Source organism: Aethalodelphis obliquidens, unplaced genomic scaffold (assembly GCF_003676395.1).
Source record: "Aethalodelphis obliquidens isolate GAN/ISIS:26980383/991018 unplaced genomic scaffold, ASM367639v1 scaffold71, whole genome shotgun sequence".
Taxonomy (NCBI): domain Eukaryota; kingdom Metazoa; phylum Chordata; class Mammalia; order Artiodactyla; family Delphinidae; genus Aethalodelphis; species Aethalodelphis obliquidens.
The window spans coordinates 6,040,806-6,063,158 of record NW_020838015.1 but is presented as its reverse complement, the minus strand read 5'-3'; the positions used below and the strand labels follow the sequence as shown (position 1 = coordinate 6,063,158).

The following is a 22,353-nucleotide window of genomic DNA, read 5'->3' as shown; positions in this document are numbered from 1 at the left end:
CCTTTTGATCCCCTTCACCCATTTTGCCCACTCCCCACCCTCCACCTCTGGCAACCACCAATCTGTTCTCTGTATCTATGAGCTTGCTTTCTGGAATTTTTTAATTTGATTTTTTTTTAAGATTCCACACATAAGTGAGATCATATGATATTTGTCTTTTTCTGTCTGACTTATTTCACTTAGCATAATGCCCTCAAGGTCTGTCCCTGTTGTGGCAGGATTTCATTTGTGTGTGTGTGTGTGTGTGTGTGTGGTACGTGGGCCTCTCACTGTTGTGGCCTCTTCCGTTGCGGAGCACAGGCTCAGTGGCCATGGCTCACGGGCCTAGCCGCTCCGCGGCATGTGGGATCCTCCCGGACCGGGGCACGAACCCATGTCCCCTGCATCAGCAGGCGGACTCTCAACCACTGCGCCACCAGGGAAGCCCAGGATTTCATTTTTTTATGGCTGAATAATATCCATTGTATATACATATACACACCACATTTTCTTTATTCATTCATCGTCAGTGGCCACTTAGGTTGTTTCTGTGTTTTGGCTATTGTAAAGAATGCTGCAGATGGACATGTGGTACACATATCATTTCAAATTAGTGTTTCCGTTTTCTTTGGATAAATACCCAGAAGTGGAATTGCTGAGTCATATGGTAGTTCTATTTTTAATTGTTTAAAGAACTTCCATACACACCAATTTATATTCCCACCAACAGTGCACAAGGATTCCCTTTTCTCCATGTCCTTGCCAACACTTGTTATTTCTTATCTTTTTGACAGTAACCATCCCAACAGGTGTGTGGTGATATCTCATTGTGGGTTTGCTTTGCATTTCCCTGATGATTAGTGATGTTGAGCATCTTTTCATGTACCTGTTGGCCATTTGTATGTCTTCTTTGGAAAAACGTGTATTCAGATCCTCTGTCCATTTTTTAATCACACTTTTTTTTTGCCATTGAGTTGTATGAGTTCTTTATATATTTTGGATATTAACTCGTTATCAGATATATTATTTGCAAATATTTTACCTCATTTCATAGGTTGCCTTGAAACAAAGTATTTTCAAACGTCCTTTCAGAATTCCTGCCAATGCGTCATGCTTTGCAGGAGGCTATCTCTCTGGCGTATATAATCCTGGCAAAGTATAAAGTTCAAGAAGCAAATTCAGGATACTGGTTACCTCTGGAGAGGGAGGCAAGGGGCATGAACTCTGAGAGAGGGCTTTATTTGTTTCTTCTTTTAATATTTTAATTTCATTGGAGTGTAGTTGATTTACAATGTTGTGTTAGTTTCAGGTATACAGCAGAGTGATTCAGATTCTTTTCTCATATAGGTTATCACAGAATATTGAGTAGAGTTCCCTGTGCTATATACAGTAGGTCCTTGTTGGTTATCTATCTTATATATAGTAGTATTTGTATGTTCATCTACAAGTATCATATATCACTCATATGTGGAATCTAATTTAAAAAAGATACAAATGAACTTATTTACAAAACAGAAACAGACACAGATATCGAAATCAGGAGCTTGGGATAAGAGAGTGCTTTAATTGTATCTGAAATGTTTTATATTTTATACAGGGCTGTGGTGTACATGGATGTTCATGATATGATATGCATATGATACAACAAATATCATATATCATAATAAATGTATACGATCTTTATTGTATCATATGTCATATATTACCTTGGATATTATATTAACTTGAATATGCTGCTTATTTCCATGCTAATATTATCCATAAATAATACTGTATTTTTGAATGTTTTCAGACTTTATGTAAGTGAAATGATCAAATTTTGTGTGCCTTTCTACTACCTTTTTTTTGCTTGACATTTTTTTGAGATTTGTCCATATCGATGCATATAATTTTAGACCTCTGTATTAATATTAATTGAGGTATCTTTTTTGCTATTGATGGACATTTGGATTGTTTCCTATTTTTCACTCTTACCAACACTGCTGTGACAAATAATCTGATCTATAGCTCCCCATGCATGGTGCAAAAGATATTTAGAGGCTTTCCTGGTGGCGCAGTGGTTGAGAGTCCGCCTGCCGATGCAGGGGACATGGGTTCGTGCCCCGGTCTGGGAAGATCCCACATGCCGCGGAGCGGCTGGGCCCGTGAGCCATGGCCTCTGAGCCTGCGCGTCCGGAGTCTGTGCTCAGCAACGGGAAAGGCCACAGCAGTGAGAGGCCCATGTACTGCAAAAAAAAAATAAAAAAATAAAAAATTTAGGAGTGGACTTGCTAGGCCTCAGGGCATATACACCTTTCACTTCGCTAGGTATTGCCATGTCTTTCCTCAGAGGGATTTTTCTGTTTTACTTTCCTACTAGCAGTGCCTGCATGTTGGTGTTGGCCCACATTTTGCCAATCCTTGGTAGCATTATCTAGGCTTTGCCCTCTCTGCCCAGATCCTCAGAAGAGATGGGAGGGGAGTGGAGAAGAGGGAGAGCAAGGTTCTACAATTAGGAGGAGAATGTCAGCTCTGACGAATTTCCTGTGACATTTACTTTAATGAGGAAAAGATTTTATTCTCTGTTTTGATGAAAATAATATTTAGACTTCTGTGGGAAAACTGTTACATTTTTACTCTGAAGTAGAGGAGTTTTTTTTTTTCCTGTTTACATTCTTGGCAAATAAGTAGAATAGACCAATTAGCAAGCTAATGTCCTAAATGTTCACTTACAGTAATAATTTTTAAATGTTTTAAAGTAGCATGGAGCATTGGGTTTATTCTTATTGCTTTTCAAGGTTTTGAATTTGTTAAAATGAATTGAATTTAAAATGAGACACAACTTTATGATGAAGATTGATCATAATTATTTGCCACTCTCATTTGCATTTTGTAATGGGAAAATAAATGATGGGAAATGTGTTTACCTTTTCAAACAAATAAGAAAAGTCACAAAGAGTAACTTTGGCCATTTTATGTTGTCTCTTGTGTTCACAGATGGGAAAAGAGAAATTCCACAAATCTCAACATTGGGGCTTTTGCAACAATGTTAGGATGCTGGTGAGTGAAGATAAACCAGGAATAGGTGGAGAACTGCTTCTCGGACAAAAGATAAAGCCAAAACATAGTGTATTTCCTAAAGGAATGGGAACTGATTCACCATCCTGGGTGGCTTTTGATAAACAGGGTAAGTCACATGACACTGGGAGAAATGCAGTCTTAAAATGTTACATGTACTAAATATTAAGTAGATGTGAGAAAATAAGAGTCCTCAATGTAAATGTAAATGTTCATCTGAAATGACACATTCTAGAACAAAAGTACCCTAAACAAAGAAAAGTTATCCCTGCTCCTGTTTCTGACTAGGTACATTGGCTGCAGGATGCTTAATGTTCATCACCTTTCTTGGCTAATGTTATCAACCTTTCTCTCATCTCCTGCCCTGGACAGGATAATGTCCTTCTACAGACTGTAAGAGTCTGGTCAGACTGCCACTTTTGCTTAGTGATTGCCATTAACTAAAGAATTTTGTTTGATTCTGAATGTGCCATTGAATACAACGGGAAAATGCCGTCCCTTCTTTTCTCCATACTAATTATGGTTCCTCATCCCTGAGGACCATAGGGTGACATGGCATGAATTGTAGAAGTGAAGGAAAGAGGTGCTATTATTAGACAAGAGTCTGAACTTTTTAGTGATATGTGTTTGTATACATAACACATGCACGTATACTGGCATATTGACAGTTGTAGAAGGCGATCCTTTTGAGTATCTTAAAAAGAGACTAAGATCAAAGGGGAAAAACCCAAGGTGACCAGTTATTTTCCACAAGGCAGCTATATGGATATGCTCTGTTTATCACACAACCTTGTATCACGGCCCCATGGTCTGTTCTCCAAAAAAGAACTTGTTATTGGATTATTTAGGTCCTGTAATTAAAAAATAACTCAGGACTAAAGAATTCAAACTGTAGTATGCTAAGTTTACCAGGAAGTTTTTAGCAGCCTTAGCATGGATTGGTTGGCAATACTTTGATTCCAATTAAAATGTCTTCAAATTCGGTAGAAGTGACATATCCCATGTCATCTGAGTTAGGGTCAATCAATTAGAGCACATATTTCTTTTGAAGCCCCATTCTGACACTTACGGAGATCTAACAGACCACGGGAAAGCTTCTTTCCTCGGAAACCATCTCTACTTTGAACGTGGACCAATATTTTTCTTTTTTTTGATTATTTTCAGTACCTGGCTTAGTGCTGGACCCAGAGTTCAGAAGCAGTCTCTGGGCTGACTGACTTGGGTAGATCATGCATGACTTCCTGTTAACATCAATCTTATAGGTGTTTGCACATCATCATTCTAGAATATTTAATTTTCAAGGGTCAAACAAAAGATTCTATTTTTACTTCTTGTGTCAAAAAGAGGGTATTGACAATAGTGTAATCCACCACTGAATAATGTAGGCCACCATATATTAAACTATTCTCTTGCATTTAAAGTTAAAAATTTATTTTATTTCATGTTTTTCTCAGTATTTAATATGTGCCTTTCGAGCCTATTTTATAGCCCTTTAATTACTTATAAAATTATGTAGACTATTTCATGAAGTTGGAATAATTTTAGCTTTAAACTACTTGAGAAAATGAAGAGCTTGCTCATTTCAGGCCTAACTAAATGCGACATAATTCTTTCAGTTATTTTGTTGGTCAACTTCAATTAAATATTCATTGAGCTTTAAATGAGACACTAAGACTATGAAATATTTACGTGCTCTGATGAGATTGTGAACTTCAGATTGGATCCTGGTTAATACCCAGAGCAAATTATAAAGCACTTTCTGCATTTGTGGTTCAACAAAATAAGTCAACACCTGTTAATCATTTTTCTTGAAAATGAGACACTTGCAACTCGTTGCCAGTTTTTCCAACAGCTTTTAATCATAACAATATACCTAGGGTTCCATTCTCAAACAATACAAAGTAGAAATAAAGGCAGTTCTTTGGAAAGTGCATCAAAATTAATATTTGCAGTAGATGCTCTTGGTGCCCACCCAGACCCATGATAGGGGTGGGGCACCCCTCCCCAACAGCTGTAGCAAGTGCTTTGGCAAACAACTCACACCTGTAACCCTCCATGGAGTTTGCTCTTGGCCAGTGGGCATTGCATCACCCAGAGAGGTAACCTGGGAGGTTACACTGGCCCCCTCATCACAGGACCGGGTAGCAAATGGCTGACTGATTTGTCAAGGGTAAAAGGCTGAGCTTCTTTAAGGTGAGACAACTCTGTGTTGTGATTTAGGCCCATAGCCCCTTGTGGCATTAAGCCTCGGCAAAGCTTCATGTGAGAATGCATCCTCGCTTGGATCATTTCTCTTCCTTTGGCTGTTCCCCTCACTCCCTTACAGGTTTCTCCCAAGAGTACGCCCTTAATAAATCACACGCACCTAAATCCCTGTTTTAGGTTCTGCTTCTAGGTTCTGCCCAACCTAAGACAATGTTCCAGTTTCTATCCATAATTCTAAAAGTGACCATCAAAATGCTCTGCTCAGGCAGACCATCAAATTACAAGCAGAAAAGATGCTATTTGCAGTCACGCAGAAGAGCCAGCATTTATCATCCTGCTTGGCCCTCATGGCAGACATTTCTAGCTATTTATCTTTTCTTCACTCTCCCCTTCATTCTTGTGGAGAGAACACTAGTTTTATTCAGGCTGGAGACGTGCCCACTTACAGGTGTTCACCTCCCCCAGGCTCCCTGCAGCTAGGGCTGGCCACTTGGCTCACTTCTAGCCAATGATATGTGAGTTAAGGTTTATTGGGTGGGGCTCCTGGGAAAGGTATTTTTCTAATTAAAGGAGTCAGGCTCAGCTGGTATGTTTTTCCTGCCCTTCGCCCTGCCTTGTTTTCCTCTCTGGAACTAGGACATAATTCCTTGGGGGCACATCAGCCATCTTGTGACTGCAGCAGAGATACAGGGAATCTAGGGCCCCGATGGCATCATGCAGCCACTGTTTCAGGCCTGGGCTGTGTCTCTCCGGACTTCTTGATAAATGAGAAAAATCAGCCCCTATTTCAGAGGTTCTCAACCCAGGGAGGCGTCTAGAAATGTGTGGAGGTGTTTTAAGTTGTCGCAATGACGGGAAGCAGCACTGGACTAGGATAAAGCAAGTGAGGCACTTGTCTTGGGTACAGAATTTAAGGGGCACCCCAAAACTCAGTAACCCGCCAGATAATATTTTAATGAAATCTCTTAAAAATTAATGCAAAAAATTCAGGTTGAATAAAATGCCAGCATGTTATAATAAAGACAGGATCAGTAACTGCCATGCTGAGCCATACTGGAGCCTGAGGCAAAAAGAAAAGTCAGTAGCACTGATTCCATATTTGTTTAACATGGTGGTATTTTGTTCATTATGGATTTCTGGCATTAGTTTTGATGTTTTAAATTGCCTCGCCCTAGGGCCAGACCTGACCCAGAGGTGCTGCTGCTATTTGAGCAGCTGGGGGCCAGCCTTGTATTTTACGTCCTGCACCGTGGGGAGGGCAACCCCCCCACCGGGCAGAGTATTCTGCCTAAAATGCCAGTACTGCTCCCATTGAGAAACACAGTCCTAACTTGCTTAAAACCCTTGGCAGTGGGAGGATTTATGCAAATAGCCAAACATAATTTTGCCTGATACTGCACCTACTGCCCAAAGACTAGTTATTTCGTTGAATTCATTTAAATACAAGCGAGCACATATTCATTCAACCAGTTAGTTCCAGTCATCATCCCAGCACCTCTATCAGGAAGAAGCAAACGTGGATGATTGCTCTTATTTTATAAATGAGGAATCATTGGCAAGAAGTGGGGCAGGGGCAGCGTTCTGATTGTGGCTTATTCACCTTATGCGTCTGAGCCTGAGTTTCCTTGACCCTGACGTGGGGCTTGGCTAGCTGGTTGCTAATACCCCTTTACCTCTAGCAGTCTCTGCCTAAGTCTTGAGTCTCAGTCTGTGGCACGTAGTCTATGACTACAGGGAAATTCATCCTAGAACTGAGCCCAGACCTTGAATCTCCTGGCCTGGGGCTCTTTCTAATTACATCAGGCACCTACTGCTTCATTGTTGATTGAAGTTGGGCACTTCGTAGTTTATAATGTGCCGCCGTTGCTATCGTTACCTGCTTTTATAAAAAAGTCAGACTAGTTAGAAATACTCAAATGACTGAATGTTTTTTAATGACTTTTATCTGGATGTTAAGCATCATTTACATAGACTCTACAATTATACACTCATTTCTCTTCATTTGTCAGTGGCTCCTAGTTAGCCTAATTTGTTGGCTGATTTGCAAATGACTCTATTATAGTAGTAAGTGGCAGGATAAAGGTTGATCCTATGGGGTATTATGCATGCATTTAGAAATATTTAATTTTTTCCATCTACTGTATACATAATAATTATAATCAAAACTACTGACCACAGAATTAGAATTTTAATAACTGCATTCATTGACATTGAGTTTATGATGAGCTGATTATTTAGTACTGTTTGGATCTCTATGCTTTGAACAATATGAAAACAAAAATTTAAAGTATAATTTGATCTCTTGGGTCACCTTGATGTATTGTTTTAATTGAACTAGTTGGTTTATTATTCCTTGCAGTGAGGGAAAACATATACCCTGAGTAACTGTGGGATGTCTAAGTAAGCAAGTGTTAGAAAAGACTTACTATAAGATTTGGACTTGTGTTAGGTAATTTTGGAGAGGATCGAAGGAAGTGAGGCCTTGCTCTGGATTGGGTGCTCTCAGGAAGCGGGGGTACTTCTATGACTGTGTATCTTTTTTTAAAAATTGAAGTATAGTTGCTGTACAATATTATGTAAGTTACAGGTGTGCAATATAGTGAGTCACAATTTTTAAAGGTTGTATTCCATCCATTTACAGTTATTATAAAATATTGGCGGGCTTCCCTGGTGGCGCAGTGGTTGAGAGTCCGCCTGCCGATGCAGGGGACACGGGTTCGTGCCCCGGTCCGGGAAGATCCCACATGCCGCGGAGTGGCTGGGCCCGTGAGCCATGGCTGCTGAGCTTGCGTGTCCAGAGCCTGTGCTCCGCAACGGGAGAGGCCACAACAGTGAGAGGCCCGCATACCGCAAAAAAAAAAAAAAAAAAAAAATTAAAAAAAATAAAATATTGGCTATATTCCCTATGTTGTACGATATATTCTGGCAGCTTATTTTATACCTAATAGTTTGTGCCTCTTAGTCCCCTACTCCCAGTGCCCCTCCCCGCTTCCCTCTCCCCACTGGTAACCACTAGTTTGTTCTCTATATCTGTGAGTCTGCTTCTTTTTTGTAATAGTCACTAGTTTATTGTGTTTTTTAGATTCCACCTATAAGTGATATCATACAGTGTTTGTCTTTCTCTGTCTGACTTACCTTACTTAGCATAATGCCCTCCAAGTTCATCCATGTTGCTGCAAATGGCAAAAATTTTCATTCTTTTTTATGGCTGAGTAGTATTACATTGTGTGTGTGTGTGTGTGTGTGTGTGTGTGTGTGTGTGTACACACCACTTTTTCTTTATCCATTTATCTGCTGATGGACACTTAGGTTGCTTCCATAGCTTGGCAATTGTAAATAATGCCACTGTGAACATTGGGGTGCATGTAACTTTTCGAATTAGTGGTTTTGTTTTTTTTTCAGATACATATTCAGGAGTGGAATTGCTGGGTCCTATGGTAGTTCTGTTTTTTTAGTTTTTGAGAACCCTCCAAACTATTTCCACAGTGGCTGCACCAGTTTACATTCCCACCAAAAGTATACAAGGGTTCCCTTTTCTCCACACCCTCACCAACACTTGTTATTTGTTGTCTTTGTGATAGTAGCCATTCTGATAGATTTGAGTTGATGTCTTATTGTGGTTTTGCATTACCCTGATGATTAGTGACGTTGAGCATCTTTTCATGTGCCTGTTGGCCATCTGCACTCCTCTTTGGAAAAATGTCTGTTCAGTTCTTCTGCCCATTTTTTATGACTGTGTATCTTAATAAATCTCATTTATGGGGACAGCAGACTAGAGTGAGGCTACATCTGTAATTGGGAGATAAGCAGCCATCACTCCCATGGGCTAGGACAGGAGGATATTTGGCATTTTGTGGCTTGGACGATGTTTATGTTCTGTCTGTGTTTAGATGTAGCTATGGAGTGGTCTGTTTTTTTGGTCTTGATCCACTGTGGTCACAGAGCAGCCTTGTCTGAGGATGGTATTTTCCGGAAGTGTTCATGTTCAGTGGGAGAACACCAAGGCTTTGCTGTGGCTGCCAGACCAGCCTGTAGCAGCACCAAGGCCAGCTGATAGTGCCAGGCTGGCTCCTGCATGTCAGGGGCTGCTTTTCTCCTTACCCAATACCAGCCAAACTTTTTAGTTTTCCCACAGGGGATCAAGGAGCGATCAAGTAGGCTAGAATTTTGTATTGGCAAAGAAGAATACATGACTACAGATCCTTGAAGTTTTGCCTAAAGCCAATTAGGAATGTTACAAAATATAATCAGCGTATATAAAAATAAAATACAATTAAAAATTTAAAAATAACTAGAAAATGTGTCAGATACTATACCTTTAAACCATACCCAAAAGGTCAAATGAAAAATTTCCATAGGTTTATGTGACTTGCAGATTATCTGAAACCTGTTAGAATCATTTCATAAAAGACACCGATATGTATAATTATAACACAATGTGCTTGTAATACATTGCCATTTAAGTCCCATGTTTTAGGTCACAGTTACATAATCTTCACCTACTGAGCTTTAAAGATGAAATCAAAAGGCTTGCCTGGGGCTGCCCTGGTGGCGCAGTGGTTGAGACTCCGCCTGCCGATGCGGGGGACGCGGGTTCGTGCCCCGGTCCGGGAGGATCCCACGTGCCGCGGAGCGGCTGGGCCTGTGAGCCATGGCCACTGAGCCTGCGCGTCCGGAGCCTGTGCTCCGCAGCGGGAGAGGCCACGACAGTGAGGGGCCCACATACCGCAAAAAACAAAACAAAACAAAAGGCTTGCCTGAAATCACACATGTCATACCCCAAATTCTCAACTGTATATTCTGCATCTATTTCTAAAACACAAAATTACCTTCTTTAAATTTATGTTAAACTGATAAAGTTTCTAATTTCATCATGCATTATGGCTTTCTTTAATCTTTTGGAATTCAGAAGGCGTTTAATAAAAACTCCCAAATCTGGAATAAATGTTTTTGGAATAAAAAGAATGAGGTTCATAAATGAGTCTTTGACTGAAGAAGAGAGAGTTCTTCCTCCCCTCTTTTCTAAAACCTAGAGTGTGGTTACCAGGCAAAATTTTAAGACCCTCCCCTCAGGGTTATACTTTTTATCAATAAGTAGGCCTGTGGCTTATTCGCATCAGCCCAAAGTTAAAATTGTCTTTTTGAGCTTAAACCTGAGTAGATACCACTACACACCCATTAGAATGGCTATAACTTAAAAAGACTGACAATACCAAGTGCTGACAAGGATGTTAAGAAACTGAAACTTCTATATATTCCTGGAGGGAATATAAAATGGTACTGCCATTTTGGAAGACAGTTTGGGAGTTTCTTAAATAGTTAAATATATGCTAACACATGACTCAGTTAATTCCACTCCTACATATATTTCTAAGAGAAATTAAAACATATGTTCACACAAAAACTTGTATGTGAATGATTATAGCGTCATTATTCATAATAGCCCAAAACAGGGAACAACCCAAATGTCCATCAACTGATGAATGGATGAACAAAATGTGGTATAGCCATACAATGGAAACTGTTTGTCAATAAAAAGAAACTACTGGTATATAGTACAATATGGATAAACCTCAGAAACATACTAAGTAAAAGAAAGCAGACACAGAAGGCTTCATATTGTATGATTCCATCTATCTGAAATTCTAAAAAAGGCAAATATATCAGAGAAAGCAGATCAGTAGTTGCCTGGGGTTGGCAGTGGGAGAGGGAATGTTTTGGGGGTGATAGAAGTGTTCTAAACTGGATTGTGGTGATGATCACACAGGTCTATAAATTTATGAAAAGTCATTGAACTGTATACTGACAAGAGGTGAGTTTATGGCATATAAATTACAGTTTAATATATTAGTCTAGGACTGCCATAACAAAATACCATAGACTGGGTGCCTTGAACCACAGAAATTTATTTTCTCATAGTTCTGGGTGTTAGAAGTCCAAGATCACGGTGCTGGCAGGGTTGGTTTTTCTTAAGGCCTCTTTCCTGGGGTTGCAGATGGCCGCCCTCTTGCTGCCTCTTCACATGGCTATTCTCTGTACATACTGATTTTTTTTTTTTTTGAACACAAAAATCTTTGTCATGTATAACATTTTAGATCACAAATTAGGAACTGATAGTTACTGTTTGATTTGTTGACTTATATTTTAGGCTGATTTATGTTTTGATCTGAATTTTTAATCTATACAGCAATGTTTATTTATTAAAAACTACTTCCCTCTCTGAATTCAGACCAGCCGCAGGTTTATTGGAAATATTTAAAAGATTATTTACCTTCCTGAATTTTGTATTTTCAGGATTCTACCCTATAGTAAGCTCACCCTTTTTTAACACTGATGGTGGGTGATGGTACAAATACTGACTATATAATCTATGTTCTTTTTTAAAAAAATATTTTTGAAATAATTTTGTACTTACAGGAAATCACAAAAATGGCACAAGACAGTTCCTGTGTCTCTTTTCCCAGCTTTCCCCAACAACAGCATCTTATACAATTATAGTACATTATCAAAACCAGGAAATTGACATTAGTATAATACTAAACTTGCAGACCTTAATTGAATTTCACCAGTTTTTACATGCACTCATATTTCCCCTTTAGTTTATAGTTCTGTGAAATTTTATCACAGGTACGGATTCATGTAACCACCACCACAATCAGGACACAGAAAACTGTATTCCTCTAGGATTTTGTTGTTTGAGTCTTTATTTTAATCAACTTTACTGAGGTATAACTTGTATATGATAAAATGTACCCATTTTAAGCATACAGTCCCATGAGTTCTAACAAATATATACACAGGTAACCACACCCCAGACACCATATAGAACATCTCTACCACCCTAGACAGTTCCCTCATGCCCCCTTCCATTCAGCCCTCCTCCATGGCTCTGACTTGCATCACTATAGTTTTGCCTATGCTTGAACTTCATATAAATGGAATCTTATAGTGTGTCTTCTCTGGAGTCTGGCTCACTGTTTGGGATTTAAGATTTGAGGCACAGCTTTATGCTGTGTATGTATATAAAGAAAGTGCAGCCAATTCACATGTAATAATTCACCATGGCAGATTTCTGGTTACTTTTATAATTGTTTTTCATTCTCTGGACTGATATTCCTTTATTTTTAAACATGCTGGTTTTTATTTTTTTCAAATAAATTGCTCTCCTAACTCCCTTCAGAGGTTTAAAAACATTTAGCATTGTTAATTTCTAAATTGAAACATGTTAGAATTGTTCATATCCTTCTACTTATTTTAATTATGCTCCTCTATTTAAATACCTATTCTGAGTATGAAATTCATTGTGGTGTTTAGTGTGGTAATAGTTCTTTTAATAAAGAGGATTCATCAGGGACACATGTCATTATCATAAACCTTTTATCAGAGGTACAAATAATTGAGGGCGCATGGCTGTTCATTCTAGGACATCAGAAATGGGGAGGTGGCAGGGAGGGCATGAATTCCACATTATTGAAAGGGGGACAGAAATACTTATCTCCATTCTTTTTTCAATGTTGTCCCACTTCCTTTTCTTATATCCCATCTCTCAACCTCCTTAATCTTTCCCCTTCCATTCTTTTGACCTCTTTCTCTATTTCTTTTTCTCTCTTATTGGACTTCGTCTGTCTCTTCATCCTCATTCTCTTTCCTTTCATGCATTTTTATTCATCTTCCATCAAGTGTGCCCTATTTAACTTTCTTCCCTTTGCCTACTTTGTCTTCCTCTGTCCCAGGCCTTGCAATTGCTGACTTCTCTTCTTAGGAAAGTAGAATTATCATCATCATCATCATCATTATTGCCAGGGTCTTTTCCTTTCCCTTTACCTGTAGGATTGAACCCAGGATATGTATGTCTCCCCAGATGGAGCATTGTTTGAATGAACTCTGTGTACATTGGTTGGGGTATCCCTTGGGAACATGGTCCTCCTGCAACACCCCTGTAATAGGAGGCTCTCTGGTGTAGGGGAGAGAGCAAGGGTTTCAGTCAGACAGATGGGTTCAAAACCTGGATTTACCATTTATTACGTATTTCATCTGGGCTATGTTTTTAACCTCTCTTGGTCTTAATTCCCTCATCTGTCAAGTAAGAGTAACAAACCTATCTTAGAATTGCCGTGAGCATCAGATGGACAATGCACATCAAGTGTCCAGCTCATCGCATGTAGTCCTGAAGAATTAACTCTCCTCCTTTGCTTAAGGCCTGGCTTATTTTCTTACGTGGGGTAGGGAGGACGGTGTTCCTAGGGGAAGTGAAGCATAAGCTCGGACTATCCCAGTCATCACCTGTGCTGCAGAATTCTTGCATTTTTCTTTGGCACAAATTCTGCCATATTCCAGAAGAATCCGTTTGGAGATGCCACCATTGAGACCAGTGAATTCTAAAAAGTAGCCATTAAGCTATCGATGCATTGCTCTTTCCAGTTGTTCCCCAGTGTTCCGTTTACTCTGTGGGTATTAAGGTAGTTTAAAAAGTCTTCTATTGTTTAATAAGAGAGTTTGTCATGTGTCTTCTATTTTAGCAAATTCACTTAATGGTCTTTTAGGGGAAAGGTGATAAATAACTACATTTATTATTGCTTTACTTTTTCACTATTCTGAACTAATAGCAGTCAGTAATAGACTACTACAATTGTATTTGCATTCTGATTATTCTAAACTCAAAGATTTTACACCATTGTCAACTAGGTTCTAGAAACTTCATGTAGGCCCTTTTATGTTTAATCAAAATTTTACTTCCTTCGTAGTCTACTCTGTTGTTTCCCTCCTTTTTAGCCTAAAATATAAAATCTGTTTTTGAGTGTATTTTATTCTATCTCTGGTTCTACTTGTTGATTTTTTTCATCTGGTGTTTCAGGGCATTTATTTATTTTTTTATTTTAAACTGTTTATTGAAATGTAGTTGATTTATAATATTGTGTTAGTTTCAGGTATATAACATAGGGATTCAATACTTTTATAGATTGAATTGCCATTTCAAGTTATTATAAAATAAATAATGGCTATATTTCCCTGTGCTATATAATATATCCTAGTTGCTTATTTATTTTATAGATAGGTGTTTGTATCTCTTAAAACCTACCCTTATCTTGCCCCCGCCCCCGACTGGTAACCAGTAGTTTGTTCTCTATATCTGTGAGTCTGTTTGTGATATTAATTCATTTTATTTTTTAGATTCCACATATCAGTGATAACATACAGTATTTGTCTTTTTTTTTGACTTACTTCACTAAGCCTAATACCCTCTAGGTCTATCCACATTGTTGCAAATGGCAGAATTCCATTCTTTTTTATGGCTGAGTAGTATTCCATTGTGTGTCTGTATATATCACATCTTCTTTATCCATTCATATGTTGATAAACACTTGGATTGCTTCCATATTTTGGCTATTGTAAATAATTCTACTGTTAACATTGGGGTGCATGTATTTTTTTGAATTAGTGTTTTTGTTTTTTTTCAGATACATACCCAGGAGTGGAATTTCTGGATCATGTGATAGTTCTATTTTTAGTTTTTTGAGGAAACTCCTTAATTTCTTCCATAGTGGCTGCTCCAATTTATACTCCCACCAGCAGTGTACAAGGGTTCCCCTTTCTCTGCATCCTCGCCAACATTTGTTATTTGTAGACTTTTTTGATGATAGCCATTCTGACAGGTATGAGGTGATGTCTCATTGTGGTTTTGGTTTGCATTTCTTTGATGATTATCAGAGCATTTATTTTGACATTTGTGTTTGAATTTCAAAAATAAAGCTGTTTTTCAATTCTGGTCTAGTTGGCTTTTACAGTCAGCTTTATTAATTGAAGCTTTGGTTCTTACTGATATGTAATGGGGATAATATTATTAATGTGTGTTCCCAGCTTTCTCCTTTTCCCCACACCCTGCCTGCTGAACAAAAATTTGTCTTTGCTCATTCCACTCCCCCGCCACCCCGCTCCATCCTCTAAGGATTCTTCTGAGTTTTTCAGTAAGATTCTCAGGCTTTGGGGGATGCAGAAAAGGGAGAAGGGCTGGAAAGAGCTGGGGGGAGGAGAGAGAGAGGGAGAGAGATGTCTTAGCGCTGATGGTGAGGAAATGTGAGACTGACAAGACTTGAAAAAGAGAGGAAAGGCATTTTTGTGAGAAGTGGAGATGTGGAGCATAAATTGGATCACCTTTAGAGTTTCTTCAAGGAGCTAAGGTGAGACAGAGTTTTCAATTGCTGTTGGTTGCTCAGCCTTTTCTTGGACTGTATTACCATGCTGGGCCTGGTCCACATTGGCTCATTATTTGAGTTCCATCTAAATGTTAAGTCACTAAATTATATATTTTTGTTTATATTTAAACAAGTAAGAGAGCCACCATTACCCTCTGTCACTGATCAGTTGACCCCGGTCCTCTCTTGTTTCCCTCTGAAATCTCCCTTTCATCAGTCTCCTTTTGAAGGCCACTGCTGCTATCCTATTTCATATCTTTCATCCAGAGAGTAGCCTCTTCAGCGCCATCCCTGCCTTCAGTCTGATTCCCCTTTCAACTGCCCACTCTGCTACAGGGTTAACTTTCTAAAATATTTAGAATCCTTTGACTTAGCTTTGCATGGCCTCGGGACCACCTGTCTTTTGGCTCTTGTACCTTACTCATCTCATCTCCTCTGCCACCCCTTCCCCACTCAGCCCTCAGCCACACAAAATGACTCACAGGACCCCACATACCATATACTACCATGCTCTTGTAACTTTGTACATGCTGTTCCCTCCACAGAGAATGCCCTTACCCACCTGTCCACGCATGCAGTTCTTCTTTCATCTCTCAGCCTTGAAGGCTCATTTCACTTGTCACCTCCACTGTGATGCATTCTTCTTGATGCTCTCTCAGGTGGTTCGCACTTCCCCCTCCTACTGGAGCATTTTCAGACCCCTGTTAGAATCGCCCTGTTACTCTTCTCTGTGTCCTTCACTGAGCTGGAGTGTGGTGGGGATTTTGTGGCAGTTCAGGACATAATGCTTAACCTCTGAAGGTGGCCTCTGAAGCTAGGCAGTGTGAGTTCTAACCCCAGCTGTCCTATTCTCTTATCTCGAGACCTTGGGTAAATTATTTAACTTCCTAAACCTTGACTTCTGTAAAACAAGGATCACGGTATTACCTATTTTAGAGCTGTGTTGTGAGGAGTAAATGAGATAGAGTGTAAAAGAACTTAACACATTGCCTGACCCGTTATAACTACTTAATCAGAGTTGGCTATTTTCATTTATCTTTGAATTCTCAGAGCCTAGCACAGTGCCTGACACATCACAGGTGCTCAGCGATGAATGGCTTTGTAAGAATATTATTTTGTCTCTCCTAATGACTTTATCTCCAGCGCATTATAATTATTTGGTGGTACCATTCCCTGTTTTGCAATTATTTGCATACAGTCTAATCTCCCTTACTTGACTGTGTAATCCTTGTAGCTGGAGAGATTGTTTTATTGAATGCTGTACACTCCGCATAGAGCTTTGAACTTAGCAGGTGCTCTGTAACTGGGTTGGTCTATGTTACTTTTGATACAGGAGCCTTTCCATATGAAGTATCCATTTTGTGATCTCAGCTGTTGATGCACTTGTGGGAAGTAAGTGACATACTTTGAAACCAGTAGGACAATCTAATGTACAGGGGAATCCAGTTTATTGAGTAATTATTAGAAGTATAGAATAGATTCTTTCAATTGGAGGAGAACATAAAAGGCATCTTATCTAAGCATCTTTCTTCTTACTCTTTTGGGAGGAATCCAGCCTTTTAAAGTACATAATATCTCCAAATGATGGCAAGAAAGAGTGTTTTTGCCTCAGGTCCCATTATTATTCCCTCTGAAAAAATATATATAAAATACTTGGTAAATTATATATACATATATATATATTTACCAAATATTTGTCTTTTATATTGTAGGTGCTGTTTTTCTTTTGTATCTTTAATATTGAATATTTGAATATTCATTTTTCTCTATTCAGTTTATGAAACCCCATGATTAGCAATGGGATTTGTGTTGGATAGGGTTACCCCCTTCTTCTCAACCTAATTATTTTTCCAGGAAGACTTATTTTTAAGCAGTGGGTCTGAACCTCTTCTCTTAGTAATATCAAGTGTTTTTAAATTGCTTTGCCCAATAGATTCCATAAGGATGTGAAAAGACAATTTTAGATGTGGTTTTGACAGTATTTTTAAGCTTCTAGCTTTGCATCCTACACTGATTTATATATTATTCAGTATTTTTATACATTCATTTTCTCTCCAAAGTGCTGTTATATATACATAATTTTCTTAATCCTTTAAATAGTGCTGCACTGTCCTGTGGTGAGCAAGTGTTGATTTTCTAATTTTTGCTAAAAGGTTAACCAGGGAACAAAGACTTTAAGTGGTTTGCACCAGTTATGTGGTTAATTAGTGATACAGCTACAAGAATAATATTCTAGCGTTCTAGTCACATCTTTTTCCCCTTTTATAAACCATAAAATCAGGTCTTAAGAAGAAGCAGACAAGTAAAAATAAATTTGATGAATGCTTATACTGTCCATATAGTTTAGGTGCATTTCATCTTAAACCCACCTAGATTTAGTCATGAAAATTGGAGCATAAATTATAAATGGATTCATGATGATAATATTTTTATAATACGAAAAATTTCTGGAAATCATCTTTCTATAGTTTGTATTTTTTGTCATTTTTAAATTGAATTTACCTTTATTGACCATCTCTTATGTTCAACAAGCTAAATGAGATTCAGATTTGTATAACTTGAATTTTCTAAAATGATATGCCTATTTAAACACAGTATCCATAGGAACATAAATTTATCAAAAAAAAGTGAGGAAAAAATGAGAATTTGGAGTGAGATTATAACTTAGGCACTGATGTTTAGATGAACCTCTCCACCTTCACAATCCCAGTTAAATGACTTCAAAATTTTTAAATACGGAGAAACCATAATAGTGTTGGAGGCCAGGGAGGAGGTCCATCTTCTTGTTGCAAACTGTGAAGAATTTCCACTAGATACAGTGCAGATGAAATCATATTGAAGAATTATACCAAAACCAACATGCAATTTCACTTCCTAAGAAAGTGACAAGAATTGAGTTGGGGGCTTAGGACAACCTGTAGGGGCTTCCACTTGGCTTACTTTCACAGCTATTGATGGATTAAGAGTGTCACTAGGAGGCCCAGGAATAGTCACACTGAGGGAAAAAGCAGGCCCTGCATTAGGGCGTTTCTCTGATACGACAGGCAATGCACACGAAGGACTGGTTATATTCGCTCTGTTCCCGGAGTGGAGGTCAGGTCAATTTATAAAATTTTTGTGTGGAAAAATCTGAAGTTTTTCCTTAAGGGGACTCTCCATGGCCCCAATTCCCTCCCTGCTTCCCTTAACATTCATGTATATGAATTTCTATCAACCAGCTTCCCACTGAGAGGAAGAATCAGAACATTGGAATGGACGCTGAAGGAAGGAAAGAAGACCTGCCCACCCTATTTTTAGAAAAACATCAGCCTGGATAGACTGCTCTTTGTTCAAGAATGAACAAAGAAACCCAACAGAAGGTTTCTGAAAAGGCTCTGCGGTGTAAATGGAGGAGAACATAGTATTTAAGAGGCAGAGGAAAAACAATATTTATTTTAAAAATATGCCTTCTATAGGAAAATGAATATTTTTGATAATGATTTGCTTTGTGCTTTCTATTGAGTGCAAAGAAGTATACAAAACAAAGTAAGCATTTAAAGCAAACTGAAGTGAAATCTAGAAGGAGAAAAGAGAATACGTTTAAAATATTGTTGAATGAGACTGTAGGTGAAAAGGAAAGGGAACTTGCTGAAGGAGGAAGAAATGTGAGGAAACTAAAAAGCATTATATGTAGTAAAATTTTAAAAAAAAGAAACTGGAGAAAATGAGATGAGTAATGGAAAAGGCAAACTTGAGAAATTCTCCCAGAATGCAGAGGAAAAGGTCAGATATGAGAGCTTGAGATAGGTAATGAAAGGTTGGACAGAAGATGGAGCTCTTATAATATATAGACAATTGTTCCGAAAGAATTAGAAGCTAGATTAAAAGCAACCAAATCAGTTAAGCATGCCATAAAAAAACAATAAAAACAAAACCAACTTTCTGGACTATAAAAACACACAGATCTACAGATCAAATGCTTACCGTGTACCAGAGAAAACAACAAAAAAAGAGACCAATAATTAGATATAGTCTGGCGTTTTTTATGTTAATGTCAAGGATAAAGCAAATTAATTACCTAGCATCCTGAGAGAAAAAGTAGTTTAACCCCCAAAGAAGGAGAAGTTGACATCAGAATTCTCTGCAGTCTTAATTGCCAGAAGACAGGGAAGCAATGTCTATAACTTTTAGGGGAAAATGTTTGTGACCCACAAATTCTAGACTCAGCCAAGGTGGTATTAGTGAAAGCCACAGAAGGATGTTCTCAGATATATGATTTCTCACAAATATGCCATCCACATACTTTTCCTGAGTAAGTTGCTTGAACATGTACTTCAGCCAGTTGTAAAGCAAATTAAACAGTTCAACTATGAGGGAAGTCATGAAATAAAAGGGTTAGTGGTGAGCAATGGAAACAAACTTATAAGTAATTATAAAATATAAATAAAGTTGAAAACAGTGTAAACATTTTAAATGTTTATTGAAAGATAAAAGCACAATAAATAATAATAAAATGACAAATGCACGATAGGGATATAAAAAGAAAAAATACAGTATTTTTCGCCATTCAAGGGAGTTGTTCCAATAGATGTTAATTTTTTGCTATTCACACTTGAACTGACAATTCTTTACAAATTAAAAGTAACAATGAATAGAGTTGAAATCTCTCTCAATCAATGGGGAAAAAGGCTTCTTATATCATCTTTCTCTAGGACCTGTAAATATTCCTTCTTTTAACTCTGCTTAATAAACATATATACTTTGTGTTTTTAACTACATTAAAAAAGAAAAAAGACTTTTAAAGTAAAAATACACCAGAACATGAAAACTGTATATAGATTGGTGGCGGGATTTTGTGGCACATAAATCTTCAGTGAGTATGGGCATGAAAATATAATCATTTTTTTAAAGTATATATAATTTGGCATAATGAAAATATGAATTTCTTAAAAGTATACACAATTTGACATAGAATCACCATTATGTTAAGGAAAGACATTAACAAAACAGTGGGTTCTAGATAGTAGAAATATCCTACACTTCTTTCTGTTCCTATTTTCATATTTTTGTAATGCATATGTATTAATTTTTATAGTGAGAAAATGAACTTCATTAAAATAAAAAGTCCTATAGATACAGCAGAGTTATAAGTAAGGCAGATTTATAATATTGAATGCTTTGTTCTTTCCCCCCCCCCAAATTAAAAATAAACCAAGCATTTAATTAAGGCACTAGAAAAAGCATAACACAAAAAATTTCATCCGAGAACTGAAGGAAAAAATTAATAAATTTAAAAGCAGAATTTTGTAAATCAGTAAACAGAATAGATTTGAACAAGAAGTCAAGGAGTTGAGTCTTAAAAACAACAGAATTAACAAACTTCTAGACTTCTAGCTTATTTACTCAGGAAAGCAAACAAAAATACACAAAATAATGTATTTAAATCACAAATTCATAGGAAATAAAATGCACTGCTTATGCTAATTATAAAGTGAAGTGAATATTATAGTAAATATTAAGTAGCAAAGTTGACTCAAGGAGTACAACACTGGAATTGGCCAATAACTAGGGAAATATTAGAGAAAACCTCCAAAGCGCTACTCCAGTTGTTGAAGTGATTGTCTCTAAGTAGTAGGGTTGTGGACTTTTCCCCCCACTTTGTGCTCTTTGGTAGTCTCAAACCCGCATAGCACAGGGAGATCAGCTCCGTGCTCTGTGACTGCCTAGAGGGGTGGGATAGGGAGGGTGGGAGGGAGGGAGGGACATCTGGATCACGAGTTGTTTTTTTGTTCGTTTTTGTGGGGTTTTTGTGTTTTTTTGGTGGGTTTTTTTTGTTTGTGGTTTCTTTGGTTCTTGTTTTTTGTGTTTTTTTTCTTGTTTTTGTTTTTTACTAGTAACATGAATAGATGAAACAAGTGTTCTTTACTGTATTCAAGAAATAAGTAAAGGAAGATTGTGAGTTTTGACTTAGGCCACTCTGGATGTACTACGCTCAGAAAAGACTATATTGCTCACTCCCGTTCCTAAAGAAATAAAGCTGAATTATGGCAAGGTTCTCTCCTGCATGTTAGAAACACTGCAGAGTATGGTCTGTGCATTTGCCATCAAAATTGTAGAGGGAGAGGAGCAGGTAAGGAAAGTATTTTCTCCATATAAGAAGATCATTTTTTTTTTGGAAAGGAAACTTACTTTAATTATAATATGTGTATATCCTGTTTATCTTGTTGATTGTGTGCTTACAAAAGCAACCGTTCATTCACACCCATTTTTAAAATGCTCACTTGGTAATGTCACTTTGCTAGAATCAGATGAATAACATTGTGTTCTCCACAGATCTTATGTTGTGAGAAAGGAATGTGATGAGTGGAGATATGCACAAAATGTGATAAGGGCATCACAACAGCAAGAGTGTGACTAAGGTCGTGTTTCCAAAGAACTTGAGCTCATTGAATTGTACCTCAAGTTAATCAAATTAATCTAGAAGTAACTTTGAGAAACACCTTCTTGGGTATTTGTGGCTCACATTAGCATATCACAGGAAATGTGAAATGAAAAAAAAATCTGAGGAACTTTGTACAACTCATTATTTACCAAAAGTGTGTGTCCATGGAACCCTCTTCCCTAAAATTGTTTATCACAAGCTCAGGGCTCCAGTGGGTTGAGGGACACACTGTGAACAATGTCTATTTAAAGTGTACATTAAATGGAAAAAAACCTTCCTAACTCAAAACATTGGCTTAATTTTTGAACGTCTTCTGTCTTGAAAAATATAATCAAGTTGCACCTTTAACACTGCATCAGCTTCTTTCGTTCTACTAAGGAAAGTGAAGCACTTCAGCTACAGCTTTCTTCTTCTCAAAAGACTGGATTCCCAACAAAGGGGAAATCTATGCTATACTCAGTGTTATTTATAGGAAATATGAACTGTCAAGTTCCTGGT

At 37.8% G+C, this 22,353-nt stretch overlaps 1 protein-coding gene across 1 annotated transcript in view; it reads left to right on the top strand.

The window, feature by feature from the left end:
• EFHC2 (EF-hand domain containing 2) overlaps window positions 1-22,353 on the top strand; it is a 250,923-nt gene that overhangs the window by 36,668 nt on the left and 191,902 nt on the right. Inside the window, exon 2 of the mRNA XM_027091524.1 lies at window positions 2,956-3,145. Coding sequence (XP_026947325.1) covers window positions 2,956-3,145 — 190 coding nt within the window. The remainder of the gene's footprint in view (window positions 1-2,955; window positions 3,146-22,353) is intronic.